Source organism: Natrix helvetica (genome assembly GCF_964273705.1).
Source record: "Natrix helvetica genome assembly, chromosome: 3".
Lineage (NCBI taxonomy): Eukaryota > Metazoa > Chordata > Lepidosauria > Squamata > Natricidae > Natrix > Natrix helvetica.
In genome coordinates, this window is record NC_138549.1 from 150,343,178 (window position 1) to 150,367,817 (window position 24,640).

At 40.7% G+C, this 24,640-nt stretch overlaps 1 protein-coding gene across 1 annotated transcript in view; it reads right to left on the reverse strand.

The window, feature by feature from the left end:
- Nucleotides 1–21,632, reverse strand: part of DBNDD2 (dysbindin domain containing 2) — a 35,720-nt gene extending 14,088 nt beyond the window's left edge. Inside the window, exons 1-2 of the mRNA XM_081948884.1 lie at nucleotides 21,373–21,632; nucleotides 1,099–1,254 (exon numbers count right to left, since the gene is read on the reverse strand). Coding sequence (XP_081805010.1) covers nucleotides 1,099–1,254; nucleotides 21,373–21,418 — 202 coding nt within the window. The 5' untranslated portion in view covers nucleotides 21,419–21,632. The remainder of the gene's footprint in view (nucleotides 1–1,098; nucleotides 1,255–21,372) is intronic.
- Nucleotides 21,633–24,640: the final 3,008 nt, after the last annotated feature.

Here is a 24,640-nt window from a genome sequence, read left to right on the forward strand (position 1 = left end):
TAGAGCTTGAGGACGGTCGGAATTGGAGAAGGCACGTTGACCAACTCCGTGGCCGCTTCTCCAACTCTACTCTTAGGCAGACAGAAGTAATTCCTGCCAAAGCCCTACCCAAAAGGAGCACGAAATCACTCCTTCCACAACCAACTCAAACCCGAAGACACCGGGATACTCATCTACTTGTGTTGCAGGCCCCCAGCGAGCTCCAAGCAAACCGGCTCTAGAAGCTCCAGCGGTGGCCTGTGAAAGGTTCCAGGAGCTTCCACCAGGCGAAGCTGCAGAGCCAACAGGTCCGTCCAACCTGTCCGAAGAACACTCTCCGACTGAACTGCGCAGGTCTGGCACAGCCACCAAAAAGCCCGCCTAACTGCATGACTACGTCACAAGTCGGTTGATTCCATCTAAGAGGGGAGGGGTGTTAGATATTAGCAACTGTCATAATGGTTTCCACCAAGGTCCTCTGTTCCGGTGGGAACAGAGATTCAATCTCATTGGTCGAAGGATCTGACAGCTCCCTATAAAAGGGCTGCTGTCAGACTGAACCTTTGCTGTTGTTGCCTAAGCCTGAGTGTGCCTTTAATTTAACCAATCTAACAATATCTGTGCCTATTATGGAAGAAATGGATCTCCATTTCATAGCTTGCTGCCCAAATTAATCACAAGTAAATTACAAAGTTACTGACTGTTCTTACACAAATAACACATTGTTTTCCCATACTCTCATTCAGTACCATGAAACAGGGTAGGCAGCCTTTCTTGGAGCTTGGGGACGAAACTGAATTTCACAATGATGTAGAGAAGGCAAGGCTGCATCATAGTATGGACAGGACTAGTCCCCCCCCCCCTATTTTTCTTGTTATTCTTCTTTTAGGATTTGTATATGATGTTTTGTTATTTTAACAGCACTGAGCCTATTTGAGGGCGCATGCTGTTATTTTTATAGGGTTGTTTGGGCTCAAGGTGGGAAGAAGCTGCCTTCCTGCTGAAAAGCAGTGGTACAATTGCTATAAAGCATCAGAAAAAGAGATCTGGAGTAGAATACTGGTACTTGATGATACAGGATGCCCATGTAAGGTCTATAAACTTGACACTTGAACTTACGTCTCCTGTGTTCTATCTGCAGGTGTGATACTGGGAAGAAGAAATCAACATCATGCTGGAAAACTTCTTCAAAGAATCTCTGCCTTTCCCAAAGTTTAAGTTGCTGTTGTTGCATCTGCTCAGGGTCCAGCCCACGCTGCCCATTTTCAATATCAGCTGAAATGAAATCAGAATGAAAAGTTGAAATATGGAAGTGTTTTCTCCTATTCCTTCCAGAACCAAAAATTGTCCTAAACAATATGCAGGATAGAAACACATTTCTTTAAAGAGAAATAATGGTTTGAAAAAAGTTTCACTTCTGTTGCTTTTTTGCACAGGACAGGAAGCTGGATTAAAATTATCTCCAAGATCCTTTTCCATTTTTAGATACTTTCATGCATGATTCTATAGTTTTGCTTTATTATTACTTCCTGCCAAGTAGGAACAAACCCCAGAAAAGCATGTTTAGTAGTGGTGAAAATCAGAAGACGTAACACTTTGTAACTACCGTATTTTTCAGACTATAAGATGCACCCGTGTATAAGATGCACCAAGATTTCAAAGCGGTAAGTAAGAAAAAAGGTTTTTGTCCTCCCTGGCACCCAGGAGCATTCTGCAGGCTTCAGCAGGGCTGGGGTAAGGCAAAAACACCCCAATTTTTGCGAAAAACGGCCCATTTTTCACAAAAATGGGATGCGGGGGTGGGGCTTTGGGAGGCCAAAAATGGCTGTGTTTGGTGTATAAGACGCACCAACATTTGCACACTCTTTTAGGGGGGGGAGAAAGGTGCGTCTTATCCTCCGAAAAATACAGTAGCATTAATTATTTTCTCTTTTCAAGCTACCTTGAGTTATATGAAGAAAGCAGACCCAACAATTTCTGACCTGCCAAATCAGCTGGACTATTTTCTGCAGAACTATAACACGATACAAGATGATGCAAACCAAAGTTTATATTCTGACCAGCTAATCCGCTTCACTTTCCAAAGTCTCAAATAATTTATAATCCTTTCTAGAGTGTATTCATACGGCAGCACAGTTTATAGAACAGAATTGTTTTGCTGGGGGGAAAGCAATGTGTACACAGCCTTGAGCTCTTGGGTGCCCTCTGCCGGTAGTGTAAAAATGCAATGAACTTCCTATTTGTGATGATGAGAAAAAATCATTAAAAGTTTGCCCTACAAAGCAGACCAGTTCTGTGAAATACACAAAATGAACCCGAAAACAACATGGTAAAGACTTATTAAATTACCTAAGCTAAAGGAATCAGCAAGAAAGGCTATCTTCAAAATATCAAATTGATTGATTCCTTTTGATTCATTAAATAAACATTTAAAAATTACTTTGAAAGGATGCTGATAAATACTGCCTCTGAAGAGGATGTATTTGAAGGCAAATTTAATCATTATCCAATATGAAACCATTTTGACATGGTGGGAACAATCTTACTTATTTCCCATTTATTATTTCTTCCCCTTTGAGCGTTGTCTATCTACCTATAGAAAAATAATTTGGTTTCACTTATCTCTAATCTATATAAATAAATAAGTAACAATAAATATGTTTTGATGTTTTATATTAATAATTATGATTTTAGGTATTTATTTATTTAGTGTTTTAATGTGCTGTAAACTGCCCAGAGGGACTTGTTCTGTGAGATGGGCAGCTATATAAATGATTGATAGGATAGATAAGCAGACAAACAAACAGACAGACAATAAATGTTATATAAGAAACAAATAGCACAAGAGAAATATAATTCATTTCAATGTATTATTTCAGGATAGGGGGGGCCTGTATCAAGAGAAAAGGGACATACTGATTCCCATATGACATTGATAATAAAAATGGGCCAAAAATATGATTTGTGATAACTGTGATTTATAATCTATGACTTATCACTTTGTTGCTTGTACTGTATATACACTGACAGCTTACGCACTGGAGACAAATTCCTTGTGTGTCCACCCCAGTCACGCTTGGCCAATAAAGAATTCTATTCTATTTTATTCTAAATGTTGAATGGAGCTCACAGAAGTGAGAACATGAATAGACAACTCTATCAATATTTTTATGCTAAACAAAGGACAAAAGCTTTGTTAAATATTTGCCAAGAACATTAGCATACCTTCTGATGTCAGTTTAGATTTAGCAAAGCTAGTCTTAATTAGTTTTTAAGGTCATTACATTCTTAGTGTAGTCCTCTGCTTGAAGCTAATAGTTCAGGTTCTGCTTAGTTTATCAAGTTGTAAGAAACTACTTGAACTGTGCAAAGAAACTGTCTTGTAGTTCGAGTGGTTTCACCTAATGCACGGTTTTTGGCAAAGTGCATCACTCTGACCAGTCACTGGACAATTTGTTTATTTTCTGAATTAGACAACTGGCCAGAATAAATTGAAATAATGAAGCCCATTTCAGAGGGAAAATAAACCAACCTTTAAAAAGAAAGATTGTTAAATCTGCTTCTTTTCAGTGTGATTAATATGAATGAAATCCACCCACATTTCCTCTTTTGCATCCTATACTCCCTTCATAAAATTTCCCTAGCCTATACAATAATTGGTCCTTGAACACAGATAAAGATAATTAAGTCTTTCCTTGGGTTTTTTAAAAATCGATTTTTAAAAATTATTTCAAAGATGCAACTCACAAAGAGACAAAAAGGAACCAGATACAATCAAGTAATCATAGTCCATTATAAAAAGGCTGAATGTTGAGAAATCTCTTTTTTTTCCTGGGGAAAAAAAATCCACATAATCAAGGAACAAAGTAACAGCTGGAATAAGAATGGCCACCTTGACCTTATCTAGGAGATTTTCCATAGCAAATATCAGATGCCTTTAAAAATTAAAAGACATTTCAGCTCCCCTATTCAACAACTGATGATGCAGGGACTGGCTAGACCGACACAAGGAAAATGTGATTAAACTGGGCAGTGCCATAACCAAGGAAACAAAACAAATAGTGAAAATTGTAATTGTCTCAAGTAGAAAAGCCTTTTCAATTGCCTCAGGGGAAATTTCAGCTCAACAGCATCAACAGTTAAACTTCCTGTTATGGGAGGGGAAAAAGGAAAGAGGGAGATGAGACAGTGTCTCTCTGGTCTGGCCTACGAATGCAGCTCCAGATTGGGGGGGGGAGACCCCTAAATCCATTGACACCAACCAAAATGACATAATAAATATGCAATTTTGAGGTCTCCAGGACTTTTCATCAAGCAAATCACTGAATTCAGGAGAAGTAGTAAGCTACACTCCTAACATTTGGCTAGTCTTAAGAAACGCATCACCCAATGTTTGATTTGGAACTATTTCCCCCATGTATCAACCTGGCGATGGCAACATTTTATGCTTCAAGAAGTAATTCAAGAATCTCTGCTTTTCTACCTGAGCAATTACTCAAGAGCAAACACATGCCATCCTTCAAATATGCTGAGATTTCAAATTCCAGAATTTCCAGCTCGCACAAGATTCAATTAAAAGGGATTTGGTAGCAGATGATGAAAATAATGTCTCTCCTGTCCTGGAGACTTACAGTCACAACAGAGTAGTCCAACCAGATGCGTTGAACCATAAGTTGCCAATCAGCATGTTCAAAAGCTAAGCATTATGGTAGTTTTCATTGTTCAGTTATTCATTTACCTTCAATTTGCCCAAGCATCAAGATCTTTCCCAATGACGCTTCCCTTTCATTATAGGTTCAAAATATCTAAGCTTCATCATTATTGCTTTCAGTGAGCAACCTGTGTTCACTTGATCTAGTATTGAATGATTTGTTCTTTCTCCCTTCAAGGGTATTTTCTGTCAAGTTTTTCATTCACTTTCACTTACTATGTTTCCCATATAGTGTTAAAAACTGGGTATTTTTGTTGGCATCATCTTTAATGAAGCCATGAATTTCATTCCAGACAGTGGTGGGATTCCAGATCTTTTCCTAACAGTTCTATGAGGGCTTGTTTTATCAATTGCAGCAGCAGATACAATCAGAATAAGTGCTGATAATAATGATGTCATCTTTCTGACTAATGGACTCAGGGAAGTCAGGACTCTAACACTTTGCTCAGGCTCAAGAGATCCTTTATTAAGTACATCATATTGGCACAAGGTGAAGTAATTCAAGAACCTCTGCTTTTCTACCTGAGCAATTACTCAAGAGCAAACACATGCCATCCTTCAAATATCTAAATTATTCCCATGCTTAGGGATAGTTAAAAGAATGAGACTTCTCCACTCCCCTTTGTCTCTCAGGTCACATGGGCCAATCAGTCCAGATGTAAAGGTTCCCCTCGCACATATGTGCTAGTCATTCCCAACTCTAGGGGGTGGTGCTCATCTCCATTTCAAAGCCAAAGACCCAGTGCTGTCCCAAGATGGCTCCAGGGTCATGCGGTCGGCATGACTAAATGCCGAAGGGCATGGAATGCTGTTACCTTCCCACCAAAGTGGTCCCTATTTTTTCTACTTGCATTTTTTACATGCTTTTGAACTGCTAGGTTGGCAGAAGCTGGGACAAGTGACGGGAGCTCACTCCATTACGCAGCACTAGGGATTCGAACCGCCAAAATGCCGACTTTTCTGATAGACAAACTCAGCATCTTAGCCACTGAGCCACCGCGTCCCGTCATCCAGATGTAGGTTCCCGCTCAATTTCAACAGGTGTCTGTTAATGTGACCTTGGTTCTCACGCCGGCTGATAGATGTTATGGCTAACCGACTGAGGCACCACATTCCTGAGTCTCCCCACCCCCTATGCTCTCTCCCTTCTCCCTTGAATGGCAACCAAGAAACGAAGCAAAAGTAAGCATGGCTTCAGCTGAAGTCATTTTGCAGGTTGACAAATACTGCATATCTGAGAACTACATCTCTAATCTCTTTAAAATCAGAGATAAATGCTGAAATAAACACTGCACAAGGGAGCCCATTGCCAATTTTAAAAATTCCAAGGTGTTCCTAATATATTCCCTTTAAATAATAAATATTTCAGAATCTGGGCTTGAGCTTCAAGGCTTATTGCAGACAAAGAGGAACTTTCATCCAGCTTAGATTCTGGCTGACACCATCAGCAGAAAAATATTTTTGGACATAGACACAGCCAATACATATACATTTTTCTGTCTTCAAGGGTGTGACAATGAAAGCCATATAAACAACTGTGTGATCCTGTTTAGAGCTAGGGTGCAAATATAAACTAGTCTGTGAAAAATTGCTCAGATCAGTCATCATTACTTAACTTAAAACATCCGCAGTTGAGATTTTCAAAGTGGAAGCTCCATGCCTTATTTGCATAATGTTTCCATGGGTTTAGAAATCACTTCCATTTGTACACTTTCTAATACACATATTCTTCCTAAGGAAAAAATGTCTTTAAGGAAGGAAAGACAATTAACTGATATTTTGATTGCTAAAGCTTACTGCAGGTGCTATCTCAGTTTGGAAGTAATGTTGACTATGTCCTACTTTACTAAATTGTTACAGGGGTATTGTGGAAACGAGGGAAAGTACCGTATGTAATGCCTATGGCCATGATGGCGAACCTATGGCACGGGCATGCAAAGCCCTCTCTGCGGACATGCAAGCTGTTGCCCCAGCTCAGTTCTGCCGTGCATGTGCACATGCCTTCTGCCAGTCAGCGGGTTTTTCGGTCTCTGCTGTGCATGCGTAGGGTGCATGTGTGAGATGTGTGTGCATGCATGGGGGGGCATGCACTGGGGTTGTGTGCATATGTGCGGGGTGCACACGGGGGCACATGGGGGGGCAGGGATTGCGAAGGGGGTCGTCCATGCATTGTATTTCAGCATCGGCACCAAAAAGGTTAGTCATCACTGGCTTATGAACTATCTAATGGTAAAAGCAGTTGGAACAAATACAAGCAGTCCTTGACTTAAGACTGGTCTTTTAATGACCATTCAAAGTCCAGATGCACTTACCTGGGTAGTACTTATGACTCAGAATTGAAGTTTTGATGATTTCCCCCCTCTCCCCCCATGGCTGTTCAGCAATCAGGCCACATTTAGGGTTATTTGCAGCATCCCATGGTCACATAACCCACAATTTGCAACAGTTTTGCAGAAAACTGGCATTTACTTCTGATTTTTGGCAAAACCATAAAGAAGCCTTGGTTTGCTTAATGACCAGGGGATTTGCTTAAGGGCTGCCGTGGCTACTTTATGAACTCTGCATTCATTTAAAAAAGGATTGTAAAATTGGGTCAATCACCTGACAGACCTGCTTTGCAGCTGTCATGAATTACAACCATGAGGGGCAGGCTCCATCATGGTCAAATAACACATCTCTAAATTCTATGAAATCTATATTATTGTTTTAATTCATAGTTCTTTATAAGGCATGCCAGGAAAATATTTTTGTCATTATTTCTTCAATATTGATCTATGAATTTCTCCATTAACAGCATTAAACACAAAAGACATAAAAGCTGCCCAAGGGACTAGTGCTTTCCAATGAAGACAGGTTATGACATTGTAGAAAGTAGGTGAATGAGAATGGACATGATGGTAATATATGAAATGATGTACGGTGTAGATAGTGGGCAAGGACAAGCTATTTTCCTTTCCTGAAATGCTAGAAGAACCAGAGGACATCCAATGAAATTGATTGGAAAAAATTGGGATGGACAAAAGCAAATAAATTTTTACACAACACATAATTAAATGTTAGGATTCACTACTCTGGGATGTAATGCTGGCTACCAGCTTGGTTGGTTGGAGCAATTACTGGAAGTCTTGGGATCAATTACTATTAGCCCTGATGGTAGTGGGACTGCCTCTGAAGTCCATCTGTTGGGAGACTAGTTGGTTTCCTAGTGCAGTTGGCTGGCCATTTGAGAACAGACTGCTAGACTAAATGGATCAGGAGTCCAATCCAGCAATGCACTGCTTATGTTCTTATCTTCCTCATCTGATATTCCTCCCAGCTTCCTAACACATCCACCCACAATTAGAATAAAAATATTGCTTTACACACATCACCAAGGGATGATAGACATATTTAAAGCCAAAGTTTAAAGGCTTTAAAAGGGGATTGGTAAATTAATATTTAACAAGGGTGTTAATCTTGAAGACTCATGCCTCCAAATACTAATTACAGGAGAAATATGATGGGGAAAAGTTGTATTGTCATATTATACTTGTAAGTATCCCAGCATTATCCAGTGAAAAACAAAACATAAGACAAGGATGAACCTTAGCCTGAATGAGCAAGGCTATTCTTACGCTCTTGTGTTTTTCTTTTAGAAGGTGCAGTCTTGTTTTTAAATAGCCTTCACCAACTTTGGCACCCTTCAAATATGCAGGTTTTAAGTCCCAGAGTTCACCAGCAATCATGGGTAATGTAAAGTTATGTTTTGTATAGTTTTTTTTATTTTACAGTAATAAGCATACATAATTTGTGGACATTGCACTGACTGAGTCAAATTTTTTGGACAACATTAACAACAATAATACAGATAGTATGTGAAGTTCTTATCTTCCAACTTCGACAATGTTTATCTCATTTCATATTTCTTTTACATTTCCCCATTTATTCATTTAAACATAAATAACATTTCTTTGCACCCTATATTTGTTATCCCTTCCTAGATATTGTCCTTCAATATTATGAAAGTCCCTCATTATTCCACCATAGCTTCTATGTTCCAAATGTGTGGGATTACTAATAACACCAATTATTAACAATATTCAAACCATCATGGGATATATTTTTAACACACTATTAATATATTTTAACACACTATTAATGTTAATAAAACAATTATATTACCTAATCTTGGATTACCATCTATTAATCTGCACATATTGTGATTATGGCATTTTCCCATTTTATTAATATATTTTCTTATTCATCATTTCTTAATCTTTCTAAAATTCCATCATTTATTGATTTTTTGGTCAACCTTTTATCTCTGTAGTTTATGTTTTATTTTGGAGTGGAATAACTATAACTTCTCAGATATTAGTATGCTATTTATTGACTGAGGTTGATAGAAGCTACAGTTCAACAATATCTAAAAGGTTAAACGTTGCCTATTTTGTCTCTGGTTACATCTAAATTGATATGTGCAATTTTAAGTAAACTTGTTCCTTTTTTGTTATTGTTCGTTTTTGTTGATTCATTTCTTGATTTTCTTGGTGATTTGTAAGTTGCCAATCTACCCACAGTGCTCTGATAAATCTTATTAGGCCTCAGTCACGAATTCATTTGACATAGAATCGAACCTTATAACTTGTCTGGATGCTGTGGTCTTTTAAAAAAAACAGCACTCCTTTCTTTTCAACTAAATATCCAGAGCCAATCCTTATTCTTACTGCTTGAGAATACAAGGTTTAGTTTAAGCCCAGAAAGAAAGCTTTCTAAAATTAATTGCAGTTCTCATTCCATGGTGGTCTAATTTAATACTGGTCACCATGCTGGGACTCCTCTTCTCCTGGTTCTAATGTTTGAGCAAATGCACTGTGAAACCAAGCCGAAGAAAGTGATACTAGGCATCAAGACAAAGAGAGATGGAACGGATTGGTACTGTGTAACAACAGGCGACGGCTTGGACAAAATGCTTTATGTTAGAGCCTGAATCAAAAAGATGTGTTGGGATTTATTTCCCAGATAAATTAACAAACCTGCTGATAGAGTCCTGATGAAATTTCATTAGCCAGCTGGGCAGCTGGCCACGAGCATTGAATTGCCATTATGTAATTCTTGGTGATAGTCAGCTGCTTTGTTGAGCAGCTGGCTGCAGGCTGGACTGCACTAGGACAGCCATTGGGGGCCAGAAATGGTGCCATTTTCTTTATCCCACCTTATATATCTTGGGCAGACAAGAAGGGCAATTGGGTTTAGATACAAATTTTTTTTTACATCCTTCTCATTGGCTTCGTTTTAGCAAAGAACAGAGCAGACGCCTTCCCTTCCCTTCAGGGTTGATGGGCTCTCTCACATACTGCCCGCTACTACGATTGCCTCACTAGGATGGCATGTACCCCATGGCTGTTATGTATTCATTCACAATGCTTCCTCTTGTGGGCTACATTCTGTGTTTCAGGAGAGAAAAATACCTGCTGCTGGATTTTCTTTCCCAGGGCATTCAACCAACTCATTCACAATTGGGGGGGGGTGGACCGCGCAACAGTGCTTTCTCTTGAAATGCCTGCCCCCCCACCCACAATGCGTCTGTTACTTGGGTTCCAAAAGCACCAGCTTCCCTATTGCCTCCTAATCCTTCCGGCTCTCACTGCACACTCATTATGCACTGAAGTCTGGGGCTGAATGTGAAAGCGAGGATTGTTAAGAAAGGAATGAATCTGGGAATGAAACCTGTAGATTTGCTTCTCATTCATCTGTTCATTATCTACATGAAAGGTTTTTCAAACAAAGAGAGGCTTCCCAGCAGCTGGATTAACCTTAGCATCAGGTGCTGTAGCTTTCTCTGAAGGAAGAAGCGTATAAAGCCACCAGAAGATGGATTTATGGGGTTAGCAATGTTATTGTTGATGGGCAACAGATTTCTATTGAATATATTCTGCATAAGAGTTGTATTGCATAATTTCATTTGAAATGATGTGTATTAATGTCTTCTGGAGGTAATTTTAGCACATAAGTCAAGAACATTAACAGTGAAATGTATGGCATATGGAGGGAAGGAAGATAGAGGTGAGGAGGGGAAGATGGAAGGAAAAGGAGAGAAGGAGAGAGGGTAGGAAGGGGAAGAGGAAGAGAGGAGTAGAGACGAAGTAAGGGAAGAAAGAAGGGAAAGAAGAGAGGAAGGAAGGAAGTCGAGAAGGGAGAGAGGCAGAAAAGAAAGGGAAAAGAAGGTGGAGTCAAAACAGGTGAGGGATGGTAAACAAAGCAAACAAAATGATATGTTATAATCCTGTAAATGGAATGACAAATGTATAAGAACAGCAAATGTAAAAAAGAATAATAACTATGTGAATGTATACCTATAATTGTATTTAGAGAGCAAAAAATAAAATAAAAACTTTTTTTAAAAAAAGAGTTGGTATTGCATAATTTTATTTGAAATTATGTGTATTAATGTCTTCTGGGGGTAATTTTAGCACATAAGAACATTAACACGGAAATGTATGGCATATCCACATCAAACTCTTCTATGCAATAGACTTTCTTGAAAGAACGGTATTACCCTCTCTAGTTATACTTATTTAAATTGAAAATTTTCAAGAGATTAGATAACAGTCCAGAAATTAAGACTAATGTAGCTTTATAATCCATTTTTCTCAGGATAAAATGGTCCAACACAAGAAGTTTAATTTTCATTATTAGCTGCAAGTTTACAATAGCAAAATACTAGGAAGCTAAGAATACACTTTGTATTTAATCATATTTAAAAGTGGCAAATTGCGTCGGCTGCCAATTTAATGTTAAATGTCATTTAATGAAAAAAGGTTTTACTCATGTTTGTTCTTTTTTTAAAAAAAACTTACATTAGTCAATTAATTACTCATACTGTAGATTACCTCTTCCTACACAAATGTACATTTTGGATAGAACATTGGAATTTTGAAGTTTAACTTGACTTCCTCGGATTTTAATCTATTGCAATAACCACTACTAAATTAGTTACTGAAATCTGATTAAGAAGTAGGTTGTCATAGTGACAACATAGGTCTACATCATTAGTATCTGGATTTTTATGGACAGAACATAATCTATAATAGATGAAGCTGATCATTTTTTCCTTCTTTTTGCAAACATTAGTTTGCCAGGGGCAAGCTATTGAAGCTAGATTTGTATATGATTATATGCACCTACTATATTTCTTAACATATGTTTATTCTCAAATTATCTTGATGCTTCTGCAACTAAAATAATACAAATGGTCACATTGTTTGGGCCCAGAAAATCCTTATATCTAGAGTATAAAATTATCTAACCACAATACTGTGGCTTCTCTGAATCTCTTTTCTCAAGTCTTAGATGCCTAAGTTCCACAAGAAGGGCATGGAAAGTTCATCTCAGCAACTTGGCTTTGTTAACAATTCATATTGCAGCTCCCATAAAGATCCTGAATGTTTGTCTGTCTGTGTCAAGCTCCTAAAGCAAGAAAGATACGCTGAGGTTCTTCTACGGAGTTTCCTTTGTTGTTCCTCACCTTTAGGCAGAAATCTTTTCAAACTAAAGCAGACTGTTTGCACCATTAAACATACACTCTAAGGCCGTGATGGCGAACCTAGGGCACGCAGAGGCATCTCTCTGGGCACGCGAGCCATTGCTTGTTGCTCTTACAGGTTCCAGCATGCCGACCACCTGGTCTTCAAAGATGCGGGAGCACCGGAAACTGGAAGAGCATCTGCCCAGTGGGCATGCCGGGAAGATGATCTTCCTGTTTCTGGTATGTGCATGCGCATGGGCCAGCTGCTCTTCTTGCACGCATGTGTGCCAGAAACCAAAAGACCAGGTGGCCAGTGCACATGCATGCGCTGGAAACAGGAAGAGCAGCTACCCAGCGCGTGCATGATGCTGCTCTTCCGGTTTTCGGCACAGGTGCACACATGCTCCCATTTCTGCACTCGGTTCGCCAACACTGCTCTAAGGACTCCCAGGGAGGAGCTGCCTTAACTATTTTTTCTCCCAATCAAACTATTGAAACTTTGCTGCCTTTTTGCCCCTCTGGAATGTGATCCATCCCTCTTGGGAATCTGGACCACATTCCACCACAGACTGTTCTATAAAAGTAAAGGCCTATTTTGATTCAAATGGATAGGTATTTGTAGTTTTCTTAGAAACAAGCCAGGTAATCCTTGACTTACAATCACAATTCAGACCAGAATTTCATTCATTAAGAGGAACAGAGCCAATTTAACAACCCTATTTATCATGATTGTTAAGTGAAACATGTGGCCGTTAAGCACATTCCATTGTCTTTACTTGTTGGAAGCTGGCTGGGAAGGTCACAAAACATGATAATGTGACTGCAAAATACTGTAACTACCTTGTTGCCCTGAAAAAGAAACCCTCCCTGGATAATAAGCCCTATCGGGCTTTGAGCGCATGTGCTAAAATAAACTCGCCCTGAAAATATTGCAACATAGGAGCAGCCATGAGGTGACCACGATCACTGCCTCCTGCACCCCAAAAATAATAAGACGTCCCTGAAAATAAGGCCAAGCGGTTATTTTGGGGGTCAAAAAAAAAGACCCTGTCTTATTTTCGGGGGAACATGGTATCCTAAATGCAAGCTGGTTCCAAGCACCTGAATTCCTGTCATAACTTTTAACTGTTGTTAAAGTAACAGTTGTATGTTGGCAACTACCTGTATGTCAATGGTTTGTCATTGCCTTTTTCTAGTTCTTTTTTTAATTATTCATTTTTCAATCTAGTTTATAACTCTGGTTTATCTAACACACTCCTGTCCCAAGTATTAACCAGATCTGCCTTCCTTAGCTTTTTGAGATCAACCAAGGTGAACCAAAACATCTTAAATGACTTCCTCTCTCTTATGTTGCTTCGCCTACTTCACAGATTGAAATGTACTGATAAATAAAATTACTCACTGTTTTGAATTAACATGGTGAGCCTATGAGACCCAACTTAAAAGCTGAAAGTGATTCATATGACGATTCAAGTCCCAATTCAGATATGAGATCACCAGGGGATATGGTACAAGTTATTAATCTCATGGCTATTTTACATTGGATTGACTGCAAAATGAGAACAGTGAGCTATTGTACATAGTTATGAGGAACTGTAACATAAAGACTATGAACATGAACAAAATTCCAGAGCTGTTGAGGTCACACAGGTAAGCAACTCCACATTCATTAATTGTTAATTCTAAAAACGACTGCCATTTAGATCAAGGGTTTCCAATCCTGGCAACTTTAAAACTTGTGGACTTCAACTCCCAGAATTCCCCAGCCAGCCTGTATGTCAGTTCTTTTAACCCAGGGTTTTGTTCTCTATCGTGATAAACCAATAAATCCAAAAAGAGAAAGGACAGTATTCTTTGCCTATGCTGTTGTTTCAAGTAACAGATAATTGATGAGGTACTGCTCTTCATAGAATAATGAAGCTTTTAAAAAGCCATTGAGGAAGTCTCCTATTCAACACACGAATTCAAATTAAGTATCTTCAGCAACTGTTTACCTAACATCTGGTTGCAAACATCAATTAAGAAAAGCTCACAACATCCCTTCACTAATTGGTTTTATCATCAAAGTACTCTTGCTATTGGAAAACATTTTCATACTATCAAATGGAAGAATCAGCTTTCCTGAAATTTAAACATTGTTTTGGATTTGCATTCTGAGGGATTTTTCATTTATTTTGACACTCCTTCTGGTTTGTGAAAAGGATACAATCTTCCTTTCACCTGTCTTTTCTTAAAGAGTGAGCAAAGATCCTTCAACTATTCCTGGTAGGGCACGAATCATTCTTCTGGTCGTCTTTACCGCCTTAGCTTGTATTTCTTTCAGTATAAACGAAGGTGTTATTTTAGCAGTCTTGACTAAGACTTGCATCAACAGAGGGATAGAATCAAGATCACGTGAAGTGTTAATACCACTTTATAATGCCTTGGCAAGGCCACACTTGGAATACTGCATTCAGTTTTAGTCTCCACAATGTAAAAAAGATGGTGAGACTCTAGAAAGAGTGTAGAGAAGAGCAACAAAGATGATTAGGGGACTGCAGGCTAAATCATATAAAGAACGTTTGCTGGAATTATGTATGTCTAGTTTAATAGAAAGAAGGACTAGGGGAGACATGATAGCAGTGTTCCAATATGTCAGGGGTTGCCATAAAGAAGAGGGAGACAAACTATTCTCCAAAGCACCTCAGGTCAGGACAAGAAACAATGGGTGGAAACTAATCAAGGAGAGAAGCAACTTAGAACTAAGGAGAAATTTCCTGACAGTTAGAACAATTAATCAGTGGAACAACTTGCCTCCAGAAGTTGTAAATGCCCCAACACTGGAAGTTTTTAAGAAGATGCTGGATAACCATTTCTCTTAAGTGGTGTAGGGTTTCCTGCCTAAGCAGAGGGTTGCACTAGAAGACCTCCAAGGTCCCTTCCATCTCTGTTATTCTATTCTATTCTATTCTATTCTATTCAGACACCAAATGAGGACCGCATAGAGCAGCCTTCTAAACTCATGGCCACACTAGCTGGAGAATTGAAATATGTACCCATCTAGTGGCTACCTGGTCTAGCAAGGCTATCTTACAATAAAACAGGTTTTTTTTAATCTTCAGCAGAAATAAATTTGCAAAAAGAAACCTGCCAAATCTGGCAATTAAAAACTGCAGAAGTGTCAGGAACAGAGGATATATTTAACCTAAGAGTTCGAGGGCAGGCTTAGATTTTTATGGGCTGTCTTGAAAGCCGGAAGTACAGTCTTGTTTTGGACAAGACTTGTCAGAACTGTTGTTGAACTGGATTTCAGCTGGGAGTGGTAGCTTTTGTCATTCTTTCTTGTCCAGTTAGATCCTAAATACAAAACGCCTATTGTGAGGCAGGCAGCATGAATGAAAGGAGATGGAAGAGGAGTGTTGTTACTGTAGGCATACATCCAAGAGACGATGGTGGGCTTTTCTTCTTTAAAACAGGGGTCTCCAACCTTGGCAACTTTAAGCATGGTGGACTTCAACTCCCAGAATTCTCCAGCCAGCATTGGGGAAATCTGGGAGTTGAAGTCCACCAGGCTTAAAGTTGCCAAGTTTGGAGACCCCTGCTTTAAGGCTCTTAAAAACCTTTGTGTCTCAGAACACAGCTCCTTAAGATTAAAACATCCCATTTGGAAGAGATATCTCTTTACATTTCATCAGTACATAACATCTGCAATTCTTTCCAAGCCAGGTGTGAATGTTAGGTTAGGTTAAATTAGAATTGCTACTGCTAATGGCTCATGGTTTGCAGACCCAGCCACTATATAAAAAGGGCTTGCACTTGTATGAAAAGGAGTTTTTGAGCCTGTTATTGCTACACCATGATAAAACGTTATTTATGTTTACTATTAATGGACACACAGAATTTGGTTCCCTCAAACTCCCAGACATTTCTAAACTTTCATGGCTGAAAAATGGGAAGTTGACAACACAAGTAGTTCTCAACTTACACCAGTTTGTTTAGTGACTGTTCAAAGTTACAACAGCACTGGAAAAAGTGACTTATGACCAGTGGTTGGTTCCAGATTCCGTTCCAACAGGTACAGTTGGAACGGCCCTGGCGCCACCCACATGGACACGCACAGTGCGTGCATGCGTCATACTTGCCTGCGACGCTTCTGCATGCCTCCACGATGCTCCAGCTGCTCGGCAGAGCATTGCGCATGTGCCGTACGCGCCATGTGCGTGCACAGAAGCACCAAAGGCTTAAAGGACTGGTAAGGAGCTCAGGTGGGCCCTCCAGAGCACCCTACCAGAACAGTACCCGGTGCTCCGGGCAGGCTCCAGTACACCTGTACTGGGGCGTACCACCTGCAAACCACCACTGCTTATGACCATTTCTCACACTTACTACCATTGCATCATCCCCATGGTCATGTGATCAAAATTCAGGTGCTTGGCAGCTGACTCGTATTTATGATGGTTGCAGTGTCCCAGGATCACGTGATCAACTTTTGCAACCTTCTGACAAGCAAAGTCAATGGGGAAGCCAGATTCACTCAACAACTGTGTTACTAACTTAACAACTGCAATGATTCACAAGAATGGTCATAAAATGGGACAAAACTCATGCAACAAATATCTCACTTAGCAACACAAATTTGGGGCTCAGTTGTGGTTGTAAGTCACGGACCACCTGTATTCAGTAAGGAAAATTCAGAAACCAAACAGAGTATTATGGTTGGTTCTAGATTCTGGTTTAATACGATGCATTTATTGAATTAAAATGAGTACATAAATTAACAAGAACATTTTCCATACTGCCTGACATTATATTGCCAGAAACAGTTAGCATCCAAGAGCCAAACAGACAGTTTTGCACATGTGATTTATGGAAGTCAATTTTCCCAAACTGGGCAATAATTTCAAAATATTCCATATTTTGAAATATTAATAGCACTTAGATTTATATATCGCTTCACAATGCTTTATAGCCCTTTCTGAAAGGTTTGCAGAATCAGCACCTTGCCCCAAACAATCTGGGTCCTCATTTTACCCACCTTGGCAGGATGGAAGGCTGAGTCAACCTTGAGCCTGGTGAGATTCAAGCTGCCAAATTGCAGGCAGCCAGCAGTCAGCAGCAGTAGCCTGCAGTACTGCATTCTAACCACTGCGCCACCGTGGCTCATAACTTAGTATTTCCTAAAGGAGGGTTTTACAGATACAGCCTGATACTACTATTACCAAGAAAAGGCATTTCTATAAATTATACCATCTTTCCTTTTCAACAAAAAAAGCATGGAGGATATGGTGAATAAACAAAAGAGAAATAACAAATGGAACATAACATTGTCTGGATACAAATATGACTATAAATTCCATGAATGAGTCAGGGAAATGGCAAAAACGTAGATTTAAAACTTTAGTTTTTCTTTCAATATTCTGCATAACAGTTCAACTTGATTATTATATCCACTTTGCAGATAGAACCCGAACTTTAAAATCATCAGCCTGCTAAAGTGCTCTCTTAAGAATTCATAATTCAAGACATATTTTCACATTTTCATCTCACATCTCCAGTTTCCAGGACTGTGAGAAGTACACAGAGCCACCTGAGAGTTATCCAAATTATTCAGGCCTCAAAGATGAATTCTACATATAAATGGTACATATTTGCTCCTCTTTGTATAATTTGGTATATTTTTGCATGTCATGGGGGATTTTTCCTTTCCTTTTTTCCCTTTTGAGAAAGACTTGACTCCTGGTGCCTGCCTGGACAAATCCCTACCGATTTCTAAGCAGCGTTTTTGGAAGTGATTTCCCTTAGATTTCTTCTTCCATCACCCAGATGGCAGAACTATAACTCAGCTTTTTCTCTCCTAGTCCAACACTTTAACCATTAGACCAACCTGGCTCTCATTTATTTCCAGTGGAAGAATGCAAAAGCTTAATCATAGCACTGAAAAACAGCCATAAGTCCTCGTTGCTGTTCTTTTGGGATATAGGAGAATGCATTCTCTGACTAGTTGGTAATTCTGTACTGCAAACTCAACACATTTTGGAGGTCTTCAGATTAGGAGTGCTGACCTATAGGAGCCATAAATTATTTGTCATTTGAAGGTAAATCCCACAGTGCTGCAATTAAGGTCATTCAACCCATTCAACCCAGCTACATTCAGGAATGATTCTAGATTTATTGCATGAAAATCAATGGATGGTTGCTTGCTACATTTGCAAGGTACTATAGATAGCATTTCTATAGGTGCAGAATGCTTTAACTGTAATGCATGCAATTGCAGGCATTTGGATTAAGGGATAAATTTTCTCCAGCAAAGGATGTGATTTCCATCCAAATATGACCTTGGGCACCTTTCTTTCCCATTCACCCATCCTTCTTTTTTATACACTCCTTTTAGGCTCCTGATTTAATCAAATTCACACTACCACTGTTCCAGCAACCGAAATGAAATCTTCAAGAGAGCAGCGAAAGTTGAGGAACAGGAAATCCTTTTAATACAGAGCATACTTCAATCATCTAGAGAATTGAGACAGCTCCGAGACTGAAGCTGGCTTCACAGCTTGATTCAAGCATGACAAGGAAGCTGCCTCCTTTTGTTGTCCTTGGGGTTTTAAACATCTCTTGTCCTCCCATCAACCTCTCTAATGTGCTCCTGGTTTTATCCTGCTCATCATTCTATATAAAGCAACTCGTGGCCCTGTAAATAGTCAGGTCTTATGATGTTGTCTCTGCTGGGGCTGTGGCCTGTGAAAATATTTTTAGCTTCAAGACTCAAGGGATTTGAGGTTAGGCCAGCCTAGCTTTCATTATAAATTTGAGGCAGTGGGAAGGGTCACGGGACAGAGTTTCTTCACCTCACCCCGTGTTTCTCTCAAATCACCAGCTTTTCGGTCTTCCTCCCTCCTTCCCTCTTTCTCTTGCACTTCATCTTCTCCCCGCAGTTTGAGTTATGCTTTTACTGCAGTATCACATCCCAAAGGAAGGCTGAGAGGAGCATTTAAATGGGAGTTATGGATGGATTTTAAATCTCCAGTTTCAGGCCAGTTCATCTTTCCATACATGTTATTCCTAAAACATGCTTATCCATTATCTCCTATGGAACAGAAGGGTTTCATTTTATTTTCTATAAAGGAAATCTACCACAGATCTTTCAACTATTTCCAGTAATCTGCCAGAGGCTAATAGATCTCACAAAAGTCAATGTTACTCAATTTCTCTTCGGAGCCTAGGGAAAAAGACTTTAAACAGAGATCAAAAGAGACTTTTTTTTAGCAACCTCATCTAAAAATGAAGGCTCTTCACCCAACCAGGGAAAAAACCCATAGCCTATAGATAAAACTGGACATCACATTAAATGCATCTTTGAGTGAAAAATACGTTTATATTTTTAACCAATTTCATTATATTTAAGTACAATGACAATAAAGATTATACTTATAAAGGAATTAATACTGTTGATATCAAAGGCTGCTTGTAAGTGAAGGAATATCTAAGAAAATGTAACATGGTATATTTGTGTATGAAATGATGCAAAGATAGATCTAGCTTCTCTTTTGCATGAAGGAAGTTGGCAATGTAAAAAAAATGGCATCAGTGTAAGAATCGTGTAAATTCACTACAATTAAAGTTGAAAGTACATTCTGAAGAGAGATTACAGCAGAGGATGCATTTCTTAGGAATAAGAGTTCGTGTATAGCTTTTCATGGGGGTGGCAAGTATCTTGTCAGGAATATGACATCAGTATCACACTAGCTCAGGCTCCATCACCCACTAGAGTTAAAAGGTCTCCTTAAATCAGAGCAAGGGCATATCATATAAAGAGCAAAGTTGAAATTGCAGGGATGATCCACACGAAGCCTAACTGCTTAACAGTAGGGTATTTTTTTAGAAAGGTCTGGGGGAGGTGAGGGGGGCATACTCTGACTAAAATGAGGGGGAGTGGGCTTGTTGCTTTGATTCTTATCTTGCTGTCTCATAGCAATTATCTGCCACTTGCACCTTGTGAAACTACATATAAACTCCCACTGAATTTGCCTATGAGAACAATACTTTATCTTTGCCAGGGGAAAAAAAACTGTACAATTTGTGCTCTTACACAGGTCACAGAGGAAGAGAAAGAGAGAGTTGATGTATTGAGTGTATCTTTTTCAGCCAAAACATGAACAAACACATTTATTTTGACCATAAACACCTCTCAAATATAAACTATATAAAGACTTTATAGAAGGGTGGGGAGCCACTGTTTAGATCTGCCTATAGTTATTTCCTGAATGCAAATCAGAAAGGACTGGAAGAGGCACAAAGTCCAAGGTTAGCAGGAGAGTATTTGTAGGCAGGAACTTAGAAGCAGGGGGCTTTCCAGAATCTTTGGACCAATCTGATGCTGGTTGGGATTGATCTGAGTTGTAATTTCTTAAGAAGGGGGGGGGGGAGGGAATCTCAACAGCATATAAATGATGTAGTCATGTAAATTAGATTGAAATGGGGGGGATGCAAGCCTGTGAGTCAGATTGTCTAGAGAAAGAAATGCTGTGGGCTGTTGTTAAAGTGACAAAATCCTAAGAGATGAACTGCAATTAGAAGGCAATGGTTAGAAGGGTTTCTTGCTGTTAATCAAGAGGTGTGGATCCTTGGACTTGTGCCCAAGCCATTTCCTTGCTCCTGAAATGTTGGAGTAATCAAGCTACTTTCCCACAATAAGGGCAGGAAATCGTGTGTGTGTGTGAGAGAGAGAGAGAGAGAGGGAGGGAGGGAGAGAGAGAGAGAGAGAGAGAGCGCTTTTTCTCTCTGTGTATGTATTATACAGGGAGAGAACCTGGCCCCGCATCCCAGCTGGAAACAAGGACTCTGGGATCTGGGGGCATTACGGGAAAAACGGGCTTGTCTTCAGCCTGGCCCCCATTACTCCAGGCTAGCCTACACAACCCCCTTCCACCTGCTGGCTGGGCAAGGCGGGGAGTTGTCGCCCGCGAAGTCCAGAGAGGAGTCGGATCCTGGAAAGGCTGAAAGGAAGCCCTTCGCGTCTCACCTCCACGAATGTCCCCTGCCAAGCGCCCTGCCCCCCCTCCCCGCCCCCTAGCCGGTTCTGCTTCGGTGCTTCCGTTTCCTAGAAACGCCTAATAAAAGTTTCCGTTGGAAAAAAAGGGGGGACGGGAGGGGCGCCCACCCGCCCTGGCTCTCCCCAGGCAAAGGACGGACTTACAGGGCAGCCTCCGGCTGTGGCCGTGGTGGGCTTCGGATCCTGACATGGCTTTCCGTGAGCAAGTACGCGCCGATTCGCCTGGATAGTCCACGGCGTTCCCGGGCAGAAGGAGGCTCTCACAGCAGACCGGCCGCCAACACTCCCGCCGCTCCCAAGCGCCTGCTGCTCATCTTCCCAGGGAGTGGTCCAAGCTCCGGGGACTCCTCCACCGGCCGTAACTGTCTAGCTCCGGCAGGGCGGACTGGGACTTCGGCAGCAGAACGTACCAAGTGGCCGAGATGCCAAGGGGGTGGAGCCGCAGATCGTGGGTGGGTGCGGGGGGAGGGGCGTGTGTTGCTCTTCGCGCTGATTTTCCGTCCGCCTCGCTTGGCGAGGTCGGAAGCGGAGGACCAGACGAGGAGGCTGGAGTGGCGCAGGCGTTCCCGAGCACGTTGGAGCCCCCACGGACTCGCCCGTGGGTGTTTTTTTTTTTAAAGACCGCTTTTCCCAGGGCCGCTGTAGGCGTGAGAGGCGGACGGGGATTAAAGGAAGAAAAGCCAGCAGTGGGAGAGGAAAAGGCTGAAGGCTGCAAAGATGGGCCGTCATTCGGGACGACTCCAGGGCCGATCGGCGGAACAAGCTCTCATCGGCTTAAGAGCGACCCTCATTCAGCTCACTTTACCTTGCAGGGTTGTTGTTGTGGAAGGGAATGAAGGAGGAAATTAGGAGGAACCTAAGTGGGAGTATGGAGCTCCTAGAGACATGTGGAGAAATGAAGAAAATGATAAGAATACCACTGATGTAGCCTCAAATGTGCCTGTTGGTGTTTTTAGTTGCGAAGTCATGTCCAACTCATGGTGACCCCATGGACAACGTTTCTCCAGGCCTTCCTGTCCTCTACCATCCTCCTGAATCCATTTAAGCTCACACCTACTGCTTCAGTGACTCCATCCAGTCACCCCATTCTCTGTCTCTCTCTTCTTTTGCCCTTGATCTTTCCCAGCATTAGGCTCTTTTCCAGTGAGTCCTTCCTTCTCATTAGGTGGCCAAAGTATTTGAGCTTCATCTTCAAGCTCTGGCCTTCTAAAGAGCAGTCAGGGTTGATCTCCTCTAGGACTGACCAGTTTGATTGCCTTGCAGGAGTCTTCTCCAGCACCGTAGTTCAAATCAGAGGTGGGTTGCTTCTGGTTTGGCCCAGATCAGACAAACCAGTAGTAGCAGTGGCGGGAGGCTCCATCCACCCACCCGGATGCTTCTGCACATGTGCAGAAGCGTCACATGCGCGGGAGCATGCCCGAACCAGTAGTAAAAATATTAGCAACCCACCACTGGTTCAAATGCCTCAATTCTTTGGCGCTCAGCCTTTCTTATGGCCCAATTTTCACAGCCATGCATTACAACTGGGAAAACAATAGCCTTGACTATACACACTTTTGTTGGCAGGATGATTTCTCTACTTTTTAGTATGCTGTCTAATTTTGCCATAGCTTTCCTCCCCAGGAACAAATGTGCCTTCAGACACCTAAATGTACCTTCGGACACCTGAAAACCAGCAGGCTATTTCTCTCATACCAAAGGAAATGCAGGTAGATCAGATTTTCTCAACCTTGGCATCTTTTAAGATGGATCGGCTTCATCTCCCAGAATTCCCTAGGTGATTGGTCCGCCAGGGAATTCTGGCCAATCAAGACTGGCTGGGGAATTCTGAGAGATGAAGTCCATCCATCTTAAAGATGCCAAGGTTGAGAAACACTGATACGGAGGGTTTTGTGTTGACGGAGTCTCGGGGTTTCGATAAAGGAACAGGGAACTGGAAATTTCAGACTTATGCATACTAAACGGGAAGTTCCTGTGTTTTGAACTATTTTGTATTTATGTGGGGAGGTGAAACAGGTGCTTCCATTCCCTTGTGCCTGCAGAAGGAACCCAGGCAAGGAGGACAGGCAGTGCAGCAGGTGTGATTAACTAAATTTCTTGCTTGTCTGAAAGTCCCTTTTCTGGCAAACACTTTTTTTTAAATTAAAAGGCCTAAGAGCAGTATCAGATCTTTTGCTTCCATAGACTAAAACAGCTCTCTTCCCACATTTTTTCTTGTCTGATGATGATAATGATGAATGTTTAAGGATTCAGAAAAATGTGTGAGGTATAAAGATCAATGCTGCCCAAAAAAAAGCTGCTTATGCAGCTAATAATTCTGTGAGTCCAATGTTACTTAATCCACTGGTAGTGTCTAATGTCTCCCTGGCACACAGATTTTCTCTCCTAGATATCTTGTTGCTGTGAAATGATTTGATCTGTTTTGATCTATTATTAATCAGTTTGAAGTACTCCTGCACATTGAGCACAATTAATTAATGGGATTCAGTGTGCTACTTGAGATGCAGTTGCGGCTGCTAGCTCAGACAAATAAAAGGACGATGCTATGAATGGCTATTAACCAGGATGGCTAAGAGAATCACCTTATGTGGGACAGATATCTGTGAGGGAGAATCTTGCCAGATGCTATGTTTCTCTGCTGATGGATAAAATGCCACCCAAGGTGCTGAATTCCACTCCAAGCAACTGAAATGCCTGATATACAGTATTCAGGATTCAGTGCACTCATTTATAGTGCATCCTGTAATTCTTAATTAGGTAAATATTAACCAGCTTTCATGGGCATTGAAAATAAGATGTAACAGACTTTTTCATGTAAACATTTTCTAAACCCTGATTCACCAATGCCTTAAAATTGAAGAGCAACAATGTAATATTAGAAGGAAGGACATAATTATAATCTCCAATAGCTAGGTGGTGGATCCACACAATACAATACAATAGCAGAGTTGGAAGGGACCTTGGAGGTCTTCTAGTCCAACCCCCTGCCTAGGCAGGAAACCCTATACCGTTTCAGACAAATGGCTATCCAACATCTTCTTAAAGACTTCCAGTGTTGGGGCATTCACAACTTCTGGAGGCAAGCTGTTCCACTGATTAATTGTTCTGTCAGAAAATTTCTCCTCAGTTCTAAGTTGCTTCTCTCCTTGATTAGTTTTCATCCATTGCTTCTTGTTCTACCCTCAGGTGCCTTTGAAAATAGTTTGACTCCCTCTTCTTTGTGGCAACCCCTGAGATATTGGAACACTGCTATCATGTCTCCCCTAGTCCTTCTTTCTATTAAACTAGACATACCCAGTTCCTGCAACTGTTCTTCATATGTTTTAGTCTCCAGTCCCCTAATCATCTTTGTTGCTCTTCTCTGCACTCTTTCTAGAGTCTCCACATCTTTTTTACATCGTGGTGACCAAAA